We start from the raw sequence: 20,533 nt of genomic DNA, 5'->3' as shown, positions 1-20,533 counted from the left end.
CTCTGGCTGTGCTGTGCTGTGCTGTGCTGTGTGAGGCTGCTCGTGGCTTGTAGTGTCTTTAGCCCTCCCTCAGCAGCAGGCTAAAAGGGGTCTGTAAAACAGAGAAAATACATGTATACTCACATCAGCACGTAATCTTACTTTCTGTTTTCATTCCATCTGTGCACTTTTTTAAGTTACAACGTAAAGATGCCATCACTAAACGGGATGATTTTGGAGAGTCACAGATAATGGCTTTAATGTGAAGGTCACATTTTACATCATCTAAAGGTCTCAAATGACCTCAAAACTAAATTTCAACTACACGCAATTTCAAATTATAACTGAGAGCCATTATCTTTTCCCTCTTACCTCGTCATTCTATTCAACATTTTTTTTGGTATTGTATTTTAAGACAATGTCAGTTGAGATTCCATTGCAGGAACTTTCTCACTGCAGATCAAGAAAACGGTCTCGTAAAACTAAATCCTGTCTGAAACTTTCTTTTAGTTTTTAAAGAGACATTTGGATGTGAGCTGTCAGGTGTTAATGTGAGTCTGTTATGTTTTATGATGTTTTAGTTGTTTTTATGGAAAATTCATCATCAACACTATATACTTACTTTTAATGCTTTAACTTTTAATGCTACATCACGTGGTTGCCATATAAAAAAGTATTTTGGGTATGGCTGATCATTTGTTGGTCCATTGAATGTGATGCTACAACCAGCAGCCGGATAGCTTATATGTTGTTAGCTGCAAGAAATAGGATTTAAGCGGCTGCTTCACATTTAGAAAACAAATATGAGCCTCCTATCGATCTTCTCATCTAACACTAGGCAAAAGATGGGAAAGTAATAAACTGTTGAAGTATTCCTTCAGTGATTTTTTTCAAGTGGAAAAGTATTGATTCAGTTTTTTTAAATTGGGCCCTTGTAAATGTTTTATCTCCTTGAATTGCCCGTGTATGAGCCCAAGAGCATTGTTTAACCTTCATCGTTGGCAACCTTTTTGAAAAAGAAAAAAAAAGGTTTTGCTGAGCAGAACTGTGGCAGCGGGTGTACGCGGTGTGCTCTTCAGTTTTATCAGAAATAGTACTTACTAGTTGGCAGTTGTGAAATGCCACAAAGCCTGTTGTTTAGCACAGCTGTGCTCGGTCCTGACCGTGATTTGCTGAGCTCAGAGAAGAGTGGGGTAATGTGGGCCAGGCAGGTGCTAGAGAGTAGGACGGCTCCATCTGCCTCGCTGCCAAGTGACCCAACACATGCCAATACCCAGCCAGTGGCAGTGTGAGAGAGAGTCAGAGCATGTATGTGTGAGAGATACAGAGTGACAGGGAGACAGCAAACAGGAAGGAAGAGAGGGAAAGAGTAGAGTTGCAGGGGAAAGGGAGGACCCGGAGGGAGTATTTTTTTCCCCTTTATCACACAGAACGTCAGGTCGCAGGCGGAGCGTTAACATCCAGCGGCTGTAGAGAGCTGCCAGCGCACAGAGGGGCTATGAATGTGAAAAAAACTGTTTGTAAATAGTTTTTGTCTCGCTGACTCTTGTCTAATATTTCCCCGGAGGAGCAGATTATTTTATGGTTGAATCGTATATTCTTTCTAAACAGTCTATACTCAGGGTTTCCCATGGGTACAGTAGCTGCACTGCTGTACTCACTCTACACGAGGAGTACTATCTCAGTCCTGTCAGTCCTGAGGTTGTTTTTTTTATACTCATTGTGTTGCCATTTGAAATGGATTTTCTTTTTCTCCAGTAAAACACCATGTTCAAAACAGATAAAATGTACCTGCAGGTTGCTAGGATACCAGCCGTTTGATTGGTTGCGTGTATGCGTTTAGCATAAAGTTTCTGGTTGCCATCTGTCTGCAGCAGTTGCCAACTCACTGGTTGCCAAGCCAGCAATGCAGCAATGCATGCAAACAACATTATTATGACACTGATTGATGAATTGTCTGTCCCTGTCCGCTCAAATGAAGCACACGCTGACACAGATCCAATTAAAATGGAAGAGCAGAGCACAATCTTGTTTAGAAAAAAAGGAAAGAAAACTGAAGGCAAGAGCACGGGCATCTTCAGCTCAGGATAGTAAATATTTGATGCCGGTGCAGCCATGCATATGTTCTTGTTGGATGCTCACAGAGGTTATTAGGGTCTTTTGCCATGTTACACATAGTAAAACCGAAACTGCAAATATTAGTTAAATTAACACAGACACACTCACTCTGTGCACGCTCTGGTTATTTTCATCGTCATTAATGGTGAATTCCACGAGATGCAGCTGTAGCAACCCCTTGGAGAGTCACTATCTCTTCCCACTGCAGCATTTGGTGCAGGTGGTCTCCCCTCCACCCTCTTCCTCCTCCTCTCTTCCTCTTCCTCCAATGTGCATGTTTTGTGTCAGCACACCATGTCATGCGTACCACCTCCATTGCGTGCGTCCTTTCCTCTCTCTGTCACAGCCTCCCTCCAGCTCTCAATGTCACGGCACATAGCGCAGAATGAAGCCGGCTGTGTGTTAGCATGAGCGGGTGCAAGTAGCGTACAACTCCCATGTAATGTACTGTAAGCTGAATGTGAGCCGCCCCGATCAGATAGTGTAACAGAGACAGGGCAGTTTATTCTTAGTAGAGTTGTGGTTGCCGCTAGTGGAAATTCTTAAACAACAGTCTCTGCATGCGTGTGTCCATGTAATGCAACGTGGGTGTGTGTTTGTGTGTGTGTACTTGCAGAGTGTGCCTCCGTGTGCCATTCCCCGTGCGGGAGGCAACAGTTCATTTCAGAGTGATGGTTGCTGAGACGGTTTTTGTTTTAAGTGGTTGCGAGGAGTCACTCCAGGCGGCTTACAGCTTCCGGTCCAGCTTGACGTTGCGGGAGAATAAATTACAGAGACATAGAGTGACAAGCTTCAAAGACCAGTTTGATGTCAGAGAAGACAGCGAGCGTACTGTAGATGCAGAGCTGCCGAAGCTGATTCATCACATATGTTGCTGCCCCTTGAAGAAAAAGGCCTAATGTATCTGGACTTGTACAGTGATTGTAATTTGCTTTTGTCAAGTGTAGTTGTTGCAAAAGCCTTTGATGGATGCAACGGCCCACCTCGGGCATTTGTTGAGCATTTTACAGGATCGCTGCTTCCTCCCCATCACCACACATCATCAAAGCTGGCGTATATACTGTGCTCACTGGCATATGATTCACAACCCAACCAGGTCCACACACACACACACACACACACACACACACACACACACACACACACACACACACACACACACACACACACACACACACACACACACACACACACACACACACACACACACACACACACACACACACACACACACACACACACACACACAAATGCCACCAGACAATAAAAACATATCTGACTTTCCCTACACTTTATTTTTATTTTTAGGCTTTTAGTATCCAATCCACCTCTGCGGGCGTTAACCTTTTCTCCAACAAGGATTTTTGAAAGACAATCTTGCCATTTTGTGTTTGTGACGCGCTCAGAACTGATGAGGCCTTCGCGCCTCTCAGAGCTGTTGTTTTGCGGCTGTCTTGAAGAATGAGCGTCCAGGCTTCCCTGGTCAGCCCCTCAGCCCGTAATAGCCCCCTTTAACTTAGACAGGGTGTTTGTTAAAGAGGGGAACCAGCCTCGTCTGTTTTCTGCCAGGAATGATGAAAGCAAACCGGCCTGTAAACGCTTGCAGATTTGTTTTGGTGTTCCTGTGCGGAGGAGAGTCGTATAAGAACCGAGCAGGGGCTGGAACTAGTTGGTAGATAAGTGGACTGCACCCTTGAATATCCTGTCTAGAAAAAAACAGAGACCGTCTCTCATTGTTATTAATTGTTGGATGTTGAGCCTCAGGTGTAGACAGAGAAGCAATGCGTATAGCCTACATTCAAAAACAATTTAGATTCAACTTATGTTTGTCCTTTAGCAAAATACATTCGGGTTGTTTTTGCTTTCCTAGATCTTGGAAGTGGTAATGATTAGGGATTTCCCTCCTGCCATGTTTTCTTTTTCACTCACTTCTGTGTTTGTTTGCCAGTTTGCATTAACTTGCTGTGGGACTTTGTCAGAAAATCAAACCTTGTAGACAAACAATAACAAACATAAACCACACAGAGGCTGCATGGCTGCTGCAGCTTTTTGCAAGTAGGAAGTAAAACGCACCGGCTCAGCAGACGTTAGGGCTCTTCCGAGTTGAGTGCCTTACAGTCACATATATAAGGAGGTACAGACAACAAACTTTTTTCCCACAGGCTTTTTTCTCAATCACCAATAATTCTCCCTCACTTGCTGCCCACTCAACGGACATTTCCTCCCACTCCCTCTCTACCGTTGGAGCCGCGGCTTCCTAACTCAAGATATTGATGTCAACTCGTGGTATCTACTCAGGTATTTATCGCATATTGATCAGCGCTGACATCCCCCCCCCTGCAAGCCTCTCAAGGATAATTGAATTATATCACATTCCCCACACAGCGTGCAACAGGCATCATCCAAATTCCAGCTATAACGGCTTCACTTATCAAAATCAACCGTTTCTCAATCCCTCTTCTAGAAGAAACATACACACACACACACACACACACACACACACACACACACACACACACACACACACACACACACACTGTCTAACCCTACATTTTACTAGTGTGACATCACACTAGTGAAAATTTAGGGTTAGGATTAACAGGACAGCTGGGCCAAGGGAAGACTGAGGAAAAACTGAGGGATGAAAAACTTCATTATATTATAATAGCGATTTTCTAATGATAGAACGCCGATTCCGTATGGGTGAAGTATTCCTTTAAACACATTTATACTGTCTCCCTATCTGGCACAAGTTTGTCCCATACAGATAATCCCGCAGTCGCTGTAAATCTCTTGATGGTTTATCAGGGTGATGGCACTTTCTTTACTTTGCTACACTTCACTACACTTCATTCACTTGTGTAAAATTGCTGTTATTCTACCATTTATTTAATCTCTTCACCTGTTCTTATCTATCGCTGCTTCTTTACGTTTTTTTACTTTTTACTTGCATGTTTTTTTCTTCAAAAGGCCTTATTTTCTTAAAATTGGCATTGGCTTCTGTTAATAGTCTAGAGTGCAATCAAAATGAAATACTGATAAATAATTACAAAACTCTTCATTAAAAAAAAGATTTCTACAGTTTTTCACATTAATTATTCTTATTCGTCTGCACTCTACGTTTATTAAAAGCATTGAGGCATTGAAATTAATATTTCAAGGCTGCTACTCACAATCATTTTCATTATCAATTTATATGCCGATTTTCTTCAATAATTAATGGATTATTTGGGGTACAAAATGTCAGAAAAATGTAGATCATGTGTTTCCAGAGCCTGAAGTGACGTCCTCCGATTGTTTTGTTTTTTGTCCTCAACAAACCAATTGTTTAATTGAAAATGTATAAAGAAAAGATAAACAGCAAATTTGAGAAGCTAGCAGTTTCTGGGCTTGAAGTATGATTTAAACAATGAGCCAATCGAAACGGATGGCAATTAATTTTTTGGAAAATGTATTCATTGATTCATTAACTTGATGTATTCCTAAAATATTTAATAATTGCCGATGAATGTGGTGTTTAAGTTAATACTTAATTATTGCTATATATATATATATATATATAAATATATATATATATATATATATATATATAAATATATATATATATATATATATATATATATATGTTTATATATATATATATATATATATATATATTAGTGCTGTCAAACGATTAAAATATTTAATCGCGATTAATCGCATCAATGTCATAGTTAACTCGTGATTAATCGCGATTAATCACGATTAATCGCATTTTTTTTTCAAATATTTATGCTCTTATCACACCCATTCTAATTATGATAATAAAGAAGAAATACACTGAATTACAATGATGTCTACAGCCTATTTCTTCTACAATATCACAACTTGCAATTCAGTGCAAATAACAATAGGCTATATAACCTCCCTCCCCACCACCCCTAGAACAGCATTCACAAACATATTGGAACTTATTTTTTTATTTAAAAACCAAACCATAAAACAACATAGGGTATATAAACAAATAAGTATTAAAGCTAAATTAAACTGGTTGTTGTAGGCCTAAATGTTTTGGGAGTCTTTCATCCACGGCTTATTTCAGACTGTGTGTGGAGTGGGCACACTATGCCTGCGTGCAGGTGGTTGCCATGGTGCTGCTGCAGCCGAGGCTTCGTAGCGAAAATTAAAGTGAAAATGAATGACTGGCGGCTGCCACTAACATTCATGGAGGTTTTGGTGGGGGCGCAGAGTTATAAGTAGGACTTTTGCAAATGACAGGCTTTCTTTACTGTTCTTTTCCGCATAGTCTCAGACTCACAACACGGAAGAAGCTACTAGTAAAGGTCGCGCAGCAGGAAGTGCTAGGTTCCGGTTTCTGCTTCAAAATAAAAGTCCGAATTGACTTGACGTTTCGCCGTTTTGTCAGTTAAATGATTTTATTGTGAAATTACGCTGTAGGACATGTTCCGTTTGAATTGACAGTAACTTACCTTCGAGCAATATGAATAGTTTGTAGTGTTAGTTGTTCAAACATTACTAGTTGACACAACAGCATGTGAAACAACAATCACAACATTTCCTAGGCCATGACGAGCGTTAATCGCGCGATAAAAAAATTGACGTCGTTAAAATGGGTTTGAGTTAACGCCGTTAATATCGCGTTAAACTGACAGCACTAATATATATATATATATATATATATATATATATATATATATACATATACATATACAACATAAACAGTCAATACATCTTCCACAAGCTACAAAGGAGTGGAGGAATATGATTTTCCAAAACGATGAATTGTATGTGACAATACAATTAAAAGCAAACACGAAAAACAAGTGCTATTTTTTCCGATCCCTCTGAAATGTAGAAATGCATGATCAAAAGCAAACACACAAGACAGCTCTAATCTAACCATACTCAGCCATACTGTATGCGTGTCAGGCGGGTGTCTCCCGGCCTGGCACCGTCTCTCCATCCTGTGTTTGAGAAATGTGCGCGCGAGAGAGAGAGAGAACGTGCTACACTGTTTCCAAAAGGCTTTACTTCTGCTGCTGTTTGGAGAGCTGGGAACTGGCAGGGGGGGCGGTTTGAAATATGCTGCTTATTGAGCAGGCTTATCGGTGTTCCTGTATCTCAAGAGGACGTTTTTGCTCGCCTCCTGCTACTAGTCGTGTTTTCACTCTCTGCCGGGAACTTCCCTGCAGACAAGGGAGAGGGGGAAAGGAAAGAGGTGGTGCGTTCATGTGGAGCTCGCTCGCTCTCCAGAGGGAGCAGTGAGACAGGAAAGAGAGAGAGAGAGAGAGAGAGACAATGAGAGACAGACTGTAGAATATAGCATGAGACAGGCAGGCAAGCAGGCAGGCAAACAGTTTGAGGGCTTGCGTAATGTTGAGTGGTGTGTGTGTGTGTGTGTGTGTGTGTGTGTGTGTGTGTGCCCTATTGATACAGGTTAACCCTGCAGGGACCTCTACACCTATGGCGAGAGCAGGCTTTCTGGCGGGCAGGCTCAGCCTTGCAGCTACAGTGTGTAATACCTTATGGTTGGCAGATTAAAGGATGAGACCTAAGGAACAAGCCGCACAACTACACAACGTAGACTATAGAGCAACAGAAGCATCCATGAGGAGCAGCTAACAGCGGACACACTGCACCGCCCCGCCGCAGCATGAGCCGGTATCTACCTGTCAGTAGCTCTTAGTGCTGAGGAGGTGTGAAAAATACAGCAGTAGTGTGTGCATGTAGAGAGGAGTAGGCACACCGGTCAGCTGTACGTTAGAGTGTGTGTTAGATGTATATGTATATTAGAGAGTGTGTGTGTGTGTGTGATTGCGTGTGTGTGATTGGTGTCCCTGTAGGCTCGCTGTGTGCCTGCCAGTGACAGTGCTGACTGCGTGCTTTGTGACGGGGGGCTCAGAGGAGTCCTCAGTCAGGGGAAGCAGCAGTGTGGTGGAGGAGCAGGCCAGCATTTTGATGTGCGCATGGACAGGACACATGACTATGCACGTCCTTTTGAATCAATCATCTCACTCAACTGTTTCTTTCTTTTAAGTCTTGTTGTGGCTCATGGAAGCGGTTGTCGGACACCCACAAATTTAAATGTAACTAGTGTAATTGTTATTGCAGCTGATTGAAAGTTTGGCGTGATAAGCAGAAATGACTTACTTGCACAGGATTGCACATACAGCGTCCTGTCCATCACGTTAATTAGCCTATAGGCCGATAAGGTTATTTATTCAGTTTGAGGATGTGTTAGGTAAATGTGTTTTTTTTTGCGTTGGGGGGTGGGGGGGTAACCATTTAAAAAGCCCCTCCCCCCTGCTCAAAAATTAATTTGTCTTTTTATGCCTCACTTGGATGCTTAAGTTTCACTGTGCAGAACGGGTTTGACGCTAGCAGACTGTTTCACATTCGTATGTTGAAGGCGGAGAAACTGAGATTTTTTGTTGCAACAAGTGTCCAGATTTGAATTAAAATACAGTTTTCATTTAAACACAAATGCATTATGCCACAGCGATAACAGCGGAACATTTGCAAAACACTAATTTAATTTACTCAGTGGGCGTCAGGGGAGAGAATGTGTTTCGTGTCAGCCGGGCACCCAGTGGCATTTTAGCACTGACTGAAAATTAATTTGCGGCGATTACACCTGAGAACAGAAAAATGTATTTCCATATCTGCAGCAGTGCACAAATAGCTTTGGAGACATGCGTCTCATTTTATATTGAAAACAGTTATATACGATTTGTTTTTCATTCATAATCTCTGTATATCTTTGAGTGCGCAGTGAAAACCACAACACCCTTCACAAATGGTGTAGCCTTTTTGGATACAGTTGATAATGGCTGAGGTCTGTCTGAATCAGAGTAAACATTGCGCTGCTGTAACCGTCTCTCACACAGATCTCAAACTTGAATGGCTTTCAACGCCTGAGTCATTGAGAATCTATTGAGTCATCATTGCCTAACACAGGATATTAGGAAGTTTCCCTGCGTTCCGACATACATCGTCAAGTGAACTTTGCACCTCATACAACAACATGCAGTGTTTCCTTATTAACTAGCTGTGTAAGTGTTGACAGCGAGGAGCAAGACTGGAAGGCTGTGGCTTTCATTAGAGGTTGCTTGCCTGAGGTGTCTCTACCTGCCTGCCTTTTGGCCTGTGCCCTCCATGTTTCTGTGCCACAGCCAAAAGTAATGCTCAAAGAGAAACAGGCAGCCAGGAAAGCCTGATGAATTCTGATTAGTTCTCCCCTGCCGTGGGCTGGGTAGAGAAAAACAGAAGGAGGCAACCTAATCGCTACTGTCTCACTCTGAGATGAGATGGTTATTGCAGCAAAGTGTGTTCACTCTCAAGTATATGTGTCAGAAATACGTGGTTAGGAGACAATGAAGAAGAGCAGATGCAATGCTCTGTTTTCCTTTAGGGGATGGATGTTAAACTGAATGTGAAGGAACCTGACACCAGTAACAGTCATTTTTACTTTGAGAATTTTAGTACGTTGTAAAATGGTTATATATTCTTTTAGGTGATTTTAATTTAATTTTTCTCAGATAGCTGTATACTGTATAAGGACAACAAAGCAATTTATCTTTATACTCACAAACACTTTCTGTGTTGTGATAGCCATTGTTCTTGTTATGCAATGATTATACCCAGGGGGCAAAGTGATTATATGGACATGGAGCGTTGTAAAAGGTTGTTCACCAAAAATGACATCTAGGACCTTCCACGATCACAACCTGGGTGGACAACCTTGTCAACAAGCTGCTGGAAAGCTACAACGGGCCGACATAGCAAATCAGAACCACTGTTTAAGTGAATGGGGATGGGCTAATAGGGAATTTTTTGAACTTATAGATATCATTATGAAACTTTGCCAGTTGATTACTGACATTAAAACAACTTTTTGTATTACAGTATTTTCCAAAAAGTTTGAATAAATATGAAAAATCATCAATATCTTACTAATGATGCGTACATTTGTATATCTGCAAAGCCCCAAAATCTAGATGTTGGAAGAAAACAAAGTCAATTTGTTTTTAAATTTTGAAAACGAAACAAGTGTCCAACTGCCTGAAGCCTTTCCTAATCACAGTTCAAATTTGATCAACAATTTTTTACACAGTTACATTTCATGTGCCATGGACCAAAAGTCTCCTTTTGGAGTCTCCAGCTGGTATTTAAGGAAACGGCTAGACATTCCCTTGGAAAAAACAATATAAAAAAATTCATTTTCTATGGGTTATTGATCAAATTTGAACTGTGATTAGGAAAAGCTTCAGGCAGTTGGACACTTGTTTTGTTTTCAAAATTTAAAAACAAATTGACTCTGCTTTTGTCCAACATCTAGATGTTGGGGCTTTGCAGATATGCAAATTTACACATCATTAGTAAGATATTGATGATTTTTCATATTTATTCAAACTTTTGGGAAAATACTGTAATACAAAAAGTTGTTGTTTTAATGTCAGTAATCAACTTGCAAAGTTTCATAATGATATCTATAGGTTTAAAAAATTCCCTGTTAGTCCACCCCCATTCGCTTAAAGGAATACTTCACCCAAACGGAACCAGCGCTCTATCATTATAAAATAACTATTATAATATAATGAATGAGGTTTTTCTTCCCTCAGTCTTCCCTTAGTCTTCCCTTGGCCCAGCTGTCCTGTTAATCCTAACCCTTACTGTGATGTCACAGTAAGGAAACTGTAGGGTTAGACAGTGAGACCATAAAACACTCTTTCTGCCTTTTCTCAGGCTAAGATGATCCGATTTCATTTTTTTTTTCACATTTATACTAAATAGGATCTCCGAGTTCAATACACCTTCTTCATATTCCAACCGGTGAAGTAGGCCTTTAAACAGTGATTCTGATTTGCTCTATGTCGGCCCCTTGTAGCTTTCCAGCAGCTTGTTGACCAGGTTGTCCACCCAGGTTGGGATCCTGGAAGGTCCTGGATATCATTTCTGGTGAACAACCTTTTACAACGCTTCATCTCTGTTTAAAAAAAGGGGGGGTTTTGCCCCCTAGGTATTATAGATTCTGATGGTACGATTATAGAGAAAAAAATCCCAGTTTCATTTTATTCATTTGTTGGTGGAAATGTAGCTCCTCATGTATTATCACAGTGTTTTTACTTGCCTGTATACACATTTCACATTTTACAGGCAGGCCTGATATGAATGCACCGGAACGCTCGCCACTAGTTTTTAATGAATTCATCCCAAGTGTAAAAATTGAACGCAGTTATTTTTCTCACAATTTCCTTTTATGGGATCTTCTATCACATGCTGTCATGCGATATATCTGAAGGAAATGACAAGACGTTGCGAGTATGCTGTACAGGTATATGTAACACACCTCCATATACAGCACATGCTAACACGTGTGCGGCGTGGTAGGCACTACTTCAGGGAGTGTTTGTCCTTTTCTGGAGGACAAACAGTCCTTTCTGAAAGGACAAATAGCAACACATCTTTGTTCGCTGAAGGACGATAAGAATGCATGGACACTTCTCTCATACAAATCCCTTTATCTCTGATCCACAACAATTGGATGGGCCTGAGAGAGAAGTGCTCGTGGGGGCACTACACAGAAATGGCTTGATCTCTGTCTTAATCCAGCATACAGAGAGCAGGGCACAGTGGGAGTGCTGCTGCCACAGTTAGAAAAGAAGGACCAGGGGGACATCTTTCTCACATAAGAAGGGTCTCCTGAATATTGTGTTGACTTGTTGCTTCCGCACTGAGATTTCAGGGCGTTTAGGCGCTTAAGAGCTTACGGGTCAAAGCTTGAAATTGGGTTAATTCAGCTTAGACCAGTCTACGGTTGGCGTATATAAGGACCACCAGACACTATTTGACCGTATGGCATACTATATACTGTTTCACAGCTTAACTGGGTGTAATGTAAAAGAGACAATGTGTCTGGTCGCAGTCAGACGTTAAGGAGTTGGAGAAGTCACTGATGTATTTGTCTGGCTTACAATACAGATGATACGAAACAACGGAAGCTCACATACGTGCGCGTGTGGCTTGAAATGTAGCTGATTGGCGGAAGATCACGTTACACTGTCTGCACTAAGCACTGAAACGTTCTTGGACTACTACGCATTAAGGAAGCAGAGGAGGCAGCATTAGTGTGGCTCAGACAGTTATACAGGGACGTTGGAACTACTTTCTTAGGGGGGGTGCTGTAAATTGGCCGAGGTGCAGCGCTATCACACAAAGCAGTAGGCTACTGATACAATTAGCCATCTATAACCATGATAAAATAGCCTAATCATATTTAAAATAGTTTGATTAGAATTAAGCTATTAAAACAAACTATAAAAGCAAATAACAGTTAAGAATTTTCCAAAGTATCCTTATAGCCTTTTTTTTAAATCATGAATTTGAAGGACGTAGGTTTTGATTAAACATTGTGTTGTGACAATTTATAAGTGGGGGTCTGGGGGTATCCCCCCATAATTTTTTGAGCATTAAATGCTTAATTTCCTGCATTCTGGTGAATTTTTATTCACCAATTTGTTCCTTTTCTGCATACATTTGTATTCCTGAGCCCCGCTGTGATCAGTGAATGGTAACCAGGGCAGTGCACTCACGTTGTCGAGGGGAAGGCTTCCGCGATCTCCATTAGTTTCAGTTTACAGCCGACAAAGTTACAATCACAACGACTGCATAGACAGCGCCTGGACAGCGTTTTAATGAAGCCTCTCATTCTTATTATCATAAGGGCGTTGAAGCAAATGATGAAATCTAAACATTACGGCGGCCCTGGTGGTGCGTAAAAGGACAGCGCAGTTGGCAATCTCTCCTCAGCAGTGCAAGCCACAGTAAAAGTCCATCGCACAGCCGATTCCTGCCTCTGATACGTTGACTCGACTATCTATGCTCGCAACATAATGAATCGCTTTGGCGATTTCCCGTGCCTATTTTTTCTCTCCACACACGCATGTGTGAGAGCACAGTGGTTGGTTACACCCGAAAAAATTTAATAAAATAAACACAACTTGGACACAGGCCCTGAAGCTGAATGACCGCTCTGGTAACGGGCAGTCCATTACTGGACGCCGAATACTAGACCCCGAATATAAGACGACCCGACTTTTTTACGACCTTATGAAGTGTTAATATGTTCGCCTTTACTTGAGGCATGCGCGCTCACCGGCCGGCAGGGACACACTTCTTATCAGCGGTTACTTGGCACGATACCGGCACACACCTTGGAGGAGCAGGTGCGCAGGTGAACTTTGTATCCTGTCAGCGCGTCTCTGTCTCTTTCTCTCTCCCCCCTGTGGTAGGGCGCTTAGCAGACTGGATTTGTAATGATAACCTAATGCTCATTAGTGCGCGCCCCTCAGCTCTCTGACTCTACAGAAGAAAATGTTTAACAATTCACTCATGTGACTTTCTGTTCAAGTGATGTTGAAAAAGAAATAAGGAATTGAAATACCGTTAGATGACAAAAACACCTCCTGACTGTTTTTTTTTTGTTTTTTTTACATTTCTTAGTGACACTGGCTTTGATTCTATCATTTGTGGTGGCACTCTTTCCAGACTTTTCCCACTATTTTGCAGGATATTCAATTTTTTTGTACTGAGAGACAAATGCTCTTCATTTAATCAGCTCCGTCAACACACAGCCCGGTGACTCATGGACGGTGTTGATGTGGAAATGATTACAAAACTATTTTCTTTAGGGGATAAAAAAATATTCAGAGAAACAAAAAAACGAAAATGAAATGTTGTTCAAGAAGTTATAAAACTCTATCAGGTCATGTGCACATGGAGAAGGATTTGTTCCTTACTAAGGCTGCAACTAACTTAAGCACCTTTATCAATTCATGTATCAATTGTTTGATTTACAAAACACAAGACAACGTTAATTAAGGGCCTTCACATGGGCATGTGATGTTTTGTTTTGTCTGATCAGCAATTCAAACAAAATAACAGCGGAGCCTCTATGGCTGCAGAGACACAAAGGTGTAACATGTTGATCAAGAGGTACAACACAAGAAAACATCACAAGGGATGAAAATAAACTGAGAACTGACGTTGATGCTATGATGTATGCATCTTTAGGAACACTGTACACCTCTGGCGAGGGGTGAATACCCTCTTTCTCACCCCTCTGCCCACCCAACTTCTCAGAGGTTAAAATGAATTGCCTGCTCCAAAAGCATGTGTGTGTGTGTTAGTATGCACACGTGTGCACGGAAACGGTTCCTAACCTAGTGCAGGTACAGTAGGTGCAGCAAATATTAGCTTTTCAAATGAACATGGCCACCCTCAGATATTTAAAGGCCGAAATTGAGAGGCTCTTGGCAGGCTACTCCTAACCAACAGCAGACAGCCTGGTTACATTCAACAAACATAGTAACCATTGACTTCAGTCTGCATCTTCTAGTGCAGTCCAGAAAGGAGGACCTGGGGAAGGGCACTGGGTTCACCTTGAATGCAAAGAAACAGATATTAGCAGACGCCTGATGCTTCATATTATACCCCAGGCTATTCCCTGATTATAAAGCAACACATTTGGCCGGAGGACATGTCTGTAGCCAGATAAAACACTGCAGACAGACAATAGTATATGTTGCAGGGTGGCATGTATCATGGGCCTCTCCCTTCCCTGCAGACAGAGAGCTTTGATCTTATGGTTAACCAGCGACCACAGGCATGCAGAAAATGAGACCTTGAAGAACTGTCGGGAGGGGAGACACTGTCAATTTTTCCGTTAGACGTTCGTTGAGGGAGCTTCCCTCTGTGCAAACTTCAGGATGACAGACGAGCAAGTGGCCCATTTAAACGTGTGCACGCCATGCAGCAAGAAGTTAAGTGAAAGGAATCTTGATAGGAAAGTGTGGAGGTGATGTGAAGAGATAAAGACCACTGTTTGTTCCAAACTCTGCCCTGTCCTCCAGGCCTTCTCCACACCTGCCAGTGGATCCGCTCATGTGCTTATTAACGTCAAAAGGAGCGCAGAGGATGGCTTCACTGTGCCTCAGCTCAAAACCATGTAGTCTAACATGACATCAAGGTTAGGTTTGACAGATCAATTAGCAAAAACACAAAAGACTAAACAGGCCCTTCTGGGAAATCTCTGGCTATTTAAGCTAACGACGCGGAATGAAAGGAGCTTTTAGTTTTCCATATACGGCATCTCAGGGATGCCAGTGTTCTTCGGGGCTGTTTTGAGGTTTTGAATTGGCCCTTAAATGCTTTCCAGCTATTGGTTGCTTTTGGACGACAGGAGGTTGTTTACCATGTTGAAAAAGGTGATGTGTTCAGACAGTACAGACAGATTTTTTTATTTTTTTTTATCAGTTAACCCTTTGCTTGGAAACCTGTTGCCAGGGGGAGATCTTTCATCAAGCCACTTGCTTTAAACCACCATCAGTGGCGGAAAATCTCAGGACACAATGGGACCTTTTTTGTTTTATTCTGCGCTTATTTTCTGCTGTCTGCTGCTGGCACATAACAGGGGCACAAACCAGACCTAACTCGTTTTTTCCTGTTTTATTAATGAAAGTATTTACCTTTTGAACTCATATTAATGCAAAGTGCATTTTTCCACTCCACAATGTTGTTCTATGTCTTTGTTGCCTAAGTTTGTGTTTTGTGATCTTTTAATTGTGGCAGTTTATTAATTCATGCCTCAGTATTTAATCAGTAGTGCTTAAAGGGCACATGAAATGAGGAGAGGAGATTGAGAAATGTGTGTTTTGGTGTGTCAGCGATATGTCGGATTGATATTTGTGTGCGTGTGTGTGTTTTTATCCTGTGTATTTGAGAGGATCCTCCCGAACTCGAATCCACCTCTCATTATGGCTCCCTATTAGCCACCACCCTCCTCTGCTGCATGCCTGTGTACCTCCGTCTTCCTGCCCTCCCGCTCCTGTGATGCCTCCTTAATTGTTCAGCTGAAATGCCTCTTCACTGATCCTTGGGGGATACAGTTGCTCAGCGCTGTGGCTCTCTCTCCGGCAGCCTCTCTCTCTCTCTCTCTCTCTCACTCTCTCTCTCTCTCTCACTCTCACTCTTTCTCTCTGCTTTTGAAATCAGCAGCCCTCACTGCGGAGCTGGACTCTCTCACGTTAATGTAGTTGTTAACAGCTTGTGGTCGCTGGGCGGTTTGTGTGGCTTTGCTGTTTTGAGCCGACACGCTCACTAGTGGAAGGAGAGCGGAACTCTGTGTGTTGAATGGGTGGACTGTATGCTATTGGGTTAGAGCAGAGTGTCTTCCTGGGGTGTCGGTAAGAACACACAGTAGAGTATAGGATGCAGTCATGGGCTTTAATAGCAGACTTTGGTGGTTTACAGCACAGCACAGCAATGCACAGGTTAATTAACTTAGGCTTTGGGGTTATGTCTGCATAAGTAACAGAGTGTGTGTGGTCTGAAAAGGAAATAGACAAGAAACCACACTTGCATTAATATCGAATAATATAGGCTATACAGTATGTTCACAAATATGATAAAAGGAATAACAGTATTGCCGGTGCATTACTACAGGTAGGCTAAACAGACATATACTCTTTCACTAACACAGTGTTACAATGGTGAAACACAAACCAGTGTTAAAGGTGCAGTGTGTAATATGACATCATCAAGAAAGTTCTACAAAGTTCTAGAAAGCAACACTCCCTGGGTAACCCCAACCCTTTTGAATAATAACAGAAGCTACAGTGGCCTTCAAGGACAAGAACAATTCTAAATTCTAAACAATGCACCTGATGACATTCCAACTATGACACTTTCAATATGGTGGCACTAGGCCTTGGTCCAAAATATGCAGAAATATGGACATATATGAGACCCTTTCTGAGGGAAAAAATAATCATTCTAAACTTTTTTTTCAGCTATTATGCACTAAATTAAATGTATTTATGGATATTATAATTACTTTCTACAAAATCTGCTAGGAAATAAAACCCAACATTCTACACACTGCAGGTTTAAGTGGTCAAAGGCGGGAAACATATAGAACAAAGGGCTTAATGGCTCATTAACGTGACCGTTACACTATAAACGACCCGCGAATTCACACACACAAAAGATCGCCGAAATTGCACTATATGTAGCGAAACAACATTAATATCAGGGGCTTACATATAATAGTGTGACACCAGACTAGTAACTTCAACTAAGGATGCATAAATTAGGATAATGAAGTGGGCAAAATCGCCGTTTTCTACATAACAATTAGCTTAACACAGGCTGTGACAAACAGGTAATAAACTCACTTTAAACACTCATAAAGCTTAAGAAATATACAAGTCACGGTAGGCTTAACTTAAAGCATGTTATGTGCCGTTCACAATGGACAAACTCACGTTTTGGTCAATAACGCACACAAACAGACACTACTCCTCCGCTGAACTCTCTGCCCCTCTGTGCGCATGGAATGTCCAAAAGTAATATGAGCGCGGGCACGGCGAGTGCGGGTGCATGAGGGAAGCGGCCTTTCCAACACTGTGTGAAAAGCTCTGGATCCCAAAATGACCAGGCAGAGAGGGGACATGTTTTGTTTGTGTACGCTTGTCTTTTTCGAATGACACGTTTAAAAACCAAAAATCAAATCAGCATCAGCTTGATAAATCAGGGGATCTAGTCATATTTTTGTTGTTACCCACACATTCTGGCAAGGTGCCAGGTGGACATGCTACAAATAATATATAGACCCATTAAATGAATGCCGGTTGAAAAGAGGAGCGATACATTGTCAAGTAATAACTATATCTCTTGTTTGTCCGTTGGTATGGGTGTTTTTTGTTTCTATATTTTGCTCTCTCACCAAAACACACCCTGTAATGCTCGTACCACTTCATGATGAATGAGGAAAACTTGATTTTACGGTCCAAGAAATGGCTGGAATTAAAACTTGTGTGTGAATTGTATGACTTCTGCCCAGGGTTTCTTTATTTTCCTCTTTCAGGTTCCAATCTCAAACAGAAATTGGCTGCTTTGTTATTTTTAAATTGGTAAATTATGCATTGTTTGAAAAAAAGGGAGCAGATTGCTGTGTTTTTCTCTCAATCAAATTCAATTCAATTGAATTCAGTACATCTTTATTGGCCCTGGAGGGCAGCATAAAAACATGGAAGAACACCATCAACAGCGATTACCAAGGAATAGACTATACATACGGCAATAACAAAGACGCTATAAAAAAACAAGTTTACAAAGTGCACTAAAGTAAATGATCGGTTTGGGATGTATTCAATAATACAGCATTTTTTAAAATCCGTTTTTTAATGTTGTTTTTGTCACATGCACGCCTCATACTGTAATAAGAGATGTAAGAATAGCACTCGTAGGAGGGTTTTACTGAGAGCCACTAGCTGCTGTCTAATAAACGTCCTCACCTACACACATACAGAACATTTCCTTCAGCTGTACGACACGCGTTTGATTTGTTATACTTTTCTAATGAGCAGTGGGGGCGACTGTTAAATGACATGACTCTGCATTTAATTCACTCGTCTGCCAAACGCCTCTGCTCCTCGGCTGTTGCTACGGCGAATGTGTATGTTGTATATCATAAGTATATATGTGTGAAGATCGGCTTTTCTGTAAAAAACAACAACAACCACAATAACTCAAGTGTGTTTCAGTGTGTATGTGCATTTGAGATTGTGGTTCAGGTCTGTTAAATCCACTCTGTCTGTGTCTCTCATCTCTGCAGGAGCCGGAAGATCCAGATCCGGAACATTCCCCCTCATCTACAGTGGGAGGTCAGTTGTTTGTCTTTGTGTGTGTGTGTGTGTGTGTGTGTGTGTGTGTTTTTGTGTTTGTGACAGTGTCGCTCAGTTGAAACACCAGGTAGCACATAAACTGGTTTCCCGAATATGAGTCACAGGCTTTAAGAAGTGTACACTGTATCTCTGTAGACTAACGTTTGTGTTTGTGTGTGTGCTCGTATCCACGTCACTGTTTGGATGACACTGTGTCAACATCTGTAACCCTGCGGGGGTCCATGTGGTTTATCTATGTGACTATCTCAGCCGTCGTGCTTTACTCACAAAACTTCTCGGACCATTAAGAAATTTAAAATGAAAATATCCATATTAACCCCTTCAGAGCAAGGCCCAAAACTGCATCTATCTGCCTCTCTAGGTCTCTTATCAGCTTCTAATATTTATTTTTTCACATTTTAGTAATGAATAAATATAATGTATTTGATATACAGTAATTAGTTTAGGATATGATTTATGTTTATATCATATGCATGTAGTATTGAGTTCCGCCAAACGTTAAATGCATTTTAATCTAAATTCTGAGAGATGAAACGTTAGAGTTTATTACTGAAAAGTCACAAAAGATTACACAAGTAGTCAGTGTAATCTGTGAAGTTTGTAGTGACACTGACGGTGACCTTACAACAGACTCGTAACAAATAAAATTAAATTGACAATTTATCAAGTAAAACAACAGAGATTTACACAAGTCAAACCATGTCGGGACTCCTGAACCTTTCTGACAAGGATATATAACTATGTCATTTCTGATTTATCAGTTTCTCCAAACAGCTAGAACTTCATGTATGAATAGATGAACCTATCTTGTCAGTCAGGGGATTTGACCGAAACGGCAAACCCTGTTAGTTAGTATTTAGCAAAGAATAATTCATGACAGTGTGTTTAACTGATCATAACTGAAACCTTCTGCCAGTTTGACAGCTGCGATCAATAGCATTACTATTGTAAACAGTCCTTTTAACAACACCAGAAACATTCATTATTTAAACATAGCATTGTGTATTGTCTGTGTATTAAAACATCTGACAAGCGTTTTGGGACTTACAGCAACACACACATTTCCACGTGTTCTATTTTTACTTAAACACTGGCCCACATACACAATAGGAGAACCAGATGTGTGTGTGTGTGTGTGTGTGTGTGTGTGTGTGTGTGTGTGTGTGTGTGTGTGTGTGTGTGTGTGTGTGTGTGTGTGTGTGTGTGTGTGTGTGTGTGTGTGTGTGTGTGTGTGTGTGTGTGTGTGTGTATGTGCGTGTATGTATCCAGTCTCACCCTGTTGTTTCTTCATCAGGTTTTAGACGGCCTTCTCGCTCAGTATGGTACTGCAGAAAACGTTGAACAAGGTACAGAACCCCTCTCCTCAATGTTTTCACTGTGTGCACATCACTATCATGGCCTGCCCGGCTCCCACTGATCAATGAATGCACACATGTCTGTTTAGCATCACACGCAATGGGACCTCAGAGCTAGTCACGACTCTCTGCGTGACTTGACTACCTCATTACCATCGTCCCACACGCACCCATTATCAAAGCATAACCCATCTCTGCCCCATAAATCAGCCTTTATCGCTGCGCCTGTCTGTCTGTATGGCTGTCTCTCTGTCTGCGTGTGTTCATGTATGTCTTATAAGTCCGACCACCCGGAGAGCAGAAGTCCAGTAGTACTGTAGTTTGTAGTGTGTGTTT

At 41.5% G+C, this 20,533-nt stretch overlaps 1 protein-coding gene across 1 annotated transcript in view; it reads left to right on the top strand.

Annotated features, from left to right (window-relative positions):
• The window catches only part of igf2bp2a (insulin-like growth factor 2 mRNA binding protein 2a), a 46,248-nt gene that overhangs the window by 9,273 nt on the left and 16,442 nt on the right, over nt 1–20,533 (top strand). Inside the window, exons 3-4 of the mRNA XM_080038663.1 lie at nt 18,773–18,821; nt 20,137–20,188. Of these exons, the coding sequence (XP_079894789.1) occupies nt 18,773–18,821; nt 20,137–20,188 (101 nt within the window). The remainder of the gene's footprint in view (nt 1–18,772; nt 18,822–20,136; nt 20,189–20,533) is intronic.

Source organism: Ammodytes marinus, assembly GCF_949987685.1.
Source record: "Ammodytes marinus genome assembly, chromosome: 12".
Lineage (NCBI taxonomy): Eukaryota > Metazoa > Chordata > Actinopteri > Uranoscopiformes > Ammodytidae > Ammodytes > Ammodytes marinus.
Note: the sequence above shows the minus strand (reverse complement) of the source record. Positions and strands in the feature narration are given on the sequence as shown.